The sequence below is a fragment of the Salvelinus sp. IW2-2015 genome, linkage group LG20 (assembly GCF_002910315.2).
Source record: "Salvelinus sp. IW2-2015 linkage group LG20, ASM291031v2, whole genome shotgun sequence".
Lineage (NCBI taxonomy): Eukaryota > Metazoa > Chordata > Actinopteri > Salmoniformes > Salmonidae > Salvelinus > Salvelinus sp. IW2-2015.
This window is the reverse complement of record NC_036860.1, coordinates 32,208,711-32,211,489: the sequence shown is the minus strand read 5'-3', so window position 1 is coordinate 32,211,489 and position 2,779 is coordinate 32,208,711. Positions and strand designations below refer to the sequence as shown.

Genomic DNA, 2,779 nt, shown 5'->3' with positions numbered 1-2,779 from the left:
TAACCCCCCCCCCTCCCCCTTAAAAGAGTTAGATGCACTATTGTAAAGTGGTTGTTCCACTGGATATCATAAGGTGAATGCACCAATTTGTAAGTCGCTCTGGATAAGAGCGTCTGCTAAATGACTTAAATGTAAATGTAATGTCACCGTGTGGGACTTGTGGGTCAATTAATCTTGTCAGAGTGGGCGGCCTGATTCTAGTTTGTGAGATAGACAGGCTACTGCCTGGAAAGGTCTCTCACTCAGAAGTAAGAGATGGGGCAGAGGTAGGTTGACCTCAGGTCTCCCCACTGAAAGTCTGAGGTAGGGGGAGTGGGGGAATCTATCAAATAGCGCACCTAAAACTTTATACAGTACTAATGCAATTAGTAAAATCAGTCACACTACGAAATGCTACCAAATAAACCACAATTCATTCATAATACTGTGAATATATAGTTTCACAGACATTGTTTTCTGGTTTGTGCAAAATCGTTAAGAATAATATAAAACCAGTCTGCACACCACCAAGGTGAGTTGGTTTAGTCTTGACTCTTGGTTGACAGTGTTGGGGGATGAGTAATGTATTGATGCTCGAGTACCAAATCAACACTAATTTGTTTCTATTTGGCTTTGTTCTTTTTGATATTTTTGAGTCTTATTTTTGTGTATGTTTTTATATTTCTATAGTTTAAATGTTATGGGGGGGGGGTGTTCGCCCAGCGAGCCATACAAGCTAGAACCGCCACTGGGGAAATCAATGATAAGAAATATATATTTTGGAGTTATTATCATGAAATAAACACACACAGTGATTAGCCATATAGTGATGATTTAAAAAATGTATTAAAAAGACTGAATCAAAATATGATTACTTTCTTTACTTTACCTGCGTTTGGCAATCCTCTGTCATCCTGATGAATAACTCCCCCCTGGCCAGAAAGCAGAGATGGAAACTATCATGACATAGTAACCAGACAAACAGAGTAATATGAACATTTGTAAGCGGACTTACATGGACTTCAGTATAATAAAGGTTCTGAAAGGTATATTTTTTTGTTCAATGAATGCATTACATTTATAGCGGAATTACAACAGCGTTGAACCCTTTCAGTCATCTTGGGGACAGTGAGGAGACGAGATAAGTCAGAGAAATCTACACTAGTGTTATGGTCTTGATGTGCAGTTTCAAAGGGCATGCCGACCCCGAGTGTCAACCCAAATTAGTAACACTGTCACACTTCAATATTTTGGTTTGAAACTTGAATTGCAAATCACTCACTTATTGGGCAAAGTTCCTTCCACAGTACGAACACATTGCAAATTCACAGGTTGTTCATAAAACTTAGGGACACATAATATATGCTAAAAAAAAGGTGTTTTAATAGCTTATTGATCTATACAATATATAACTTCCCCTTTTAACAATACCGTTTACTTCTGCTCCATATCTTCCCAGAGTTGCTTCATCTTCTACTTTCTACTGGACTACAAGCCCCTCAGGTTTAAATGGTGGTACCTGTAGCCAGACTGGGCCTTGGCACTGGGCTGGGCCATGGCCCTCTCCTCCAACCTCCTGGTGCCACTGTGGTGGATTGGCAGGATCTATGTTGGCACAGGCCGCCTCAGGCAGGTTAGTAACCAGTCAAATACACACCAAGTCAAATTTATAGAGATGAATATGGTGAGAATTTTACTCTAACAGTGTTCCTTCTGCCAGTGACATTGAAATGTTTTTTGTATATGATGGTGCCAGCGTGAAACAAAGTTGAACATTAAAAAGGGTCCACTTAATTTATCTTAAAATGGCAGTACAGTCAAAAAACAGATGTTCCTGTGTTTTACATAGTATTTCCACTCTATGAGGTTGAAATAGTACTATGAAATTGTGAAAATTATGATAATGCCCATTTAGAGTAAGAGATGGGTTTTTTTAAACACTTGGAATTTAATCTTGTTTTGGGCATGTCAAGTTTTGGCCCGCCACATAACTTCACCCGCGATCTGATTATAATAGACCAATGACAGTTCATCTTTTATTTGCATATGTATCCTCTTAGAACAAGATAGAGGCCTCTCAAATAACACGTCCTGCCCTAGCCTACTAACATTACCATAGATATGTAATTAATGACAGATCTTTGGATTACTCATATTTTCATCATGGACAACATGAAAAGTAAAGCTACAGTTTTTAACAATGTGTTGCCCTGAATTCAGCTAGTGCCATCAATGCAACTCAGTCAAGAATGTCAGAAAAAATGCCAAGTTCATGCCAGTGAGAATAATGTGTTTCACTTTCAGTGTTCTGCAATGAATCATTCATCCATGCACAGTTAAGAGACTGTTACAGTTAAATTGGCTAGCTAGCTACGTGTGCATACATTTTTTGTTCAACTGTATCAAGTCATTTGATTTGACTGCTATATTGTTAGCTAGATAGCCAGCTGCTTATTGGTAGCTAGCTAGCTATGTAACTACTAGCTCTTGAGAACCCAAGGGGGTTTACAGCCGGCCCCCCTTTTGGATTCTCGACTGAAGGTATGGACCACAGCTGGCTCCATGTGAACTAAAATCACGACGATCTGTTTTAACATATAGAATATCCTTGCTTGAGAATACCATTTTGTAAACCTTTGGAACTTAACTTTCATACCAGCGCAAAATGATCTTCCAAATCCAAAAGATACACGTACTGTATGTAGTTTAGCACAGTTGCTTCTGGCTGTAAAACAGCCTCCTGCCTAAGTATGACACATCCTCTCACCTTGCTCTTACATATCCATTGGACCTTTCCATT

At 39.0% G+C, this 2,779-nt stretch overlaps 1 protein-coding gene across 1 annotated transcript in view; it reads right to left on the bottom strand.

The window, feature by feature from the left end:
* Positions 1-907, bottom strand: part of LOC111981720 (jhy protein homolog) — a 45,901-nt gene extending 44,994 nt beyond the window's left edge. The window contains exon 1 of the mRNA XM_024013123.1: positions 869-907. Within this exon, the coding sequence (XP_023868891.1) occupies positions 869-892 (24 nt within the window). The 5' untranslated portion in view covers positions 893-907. The remainder of the gene's footprint in view (positions 1-868) is intronic.
* Positions 908-2,779: the final 1,872 nt, after the last annotated feature.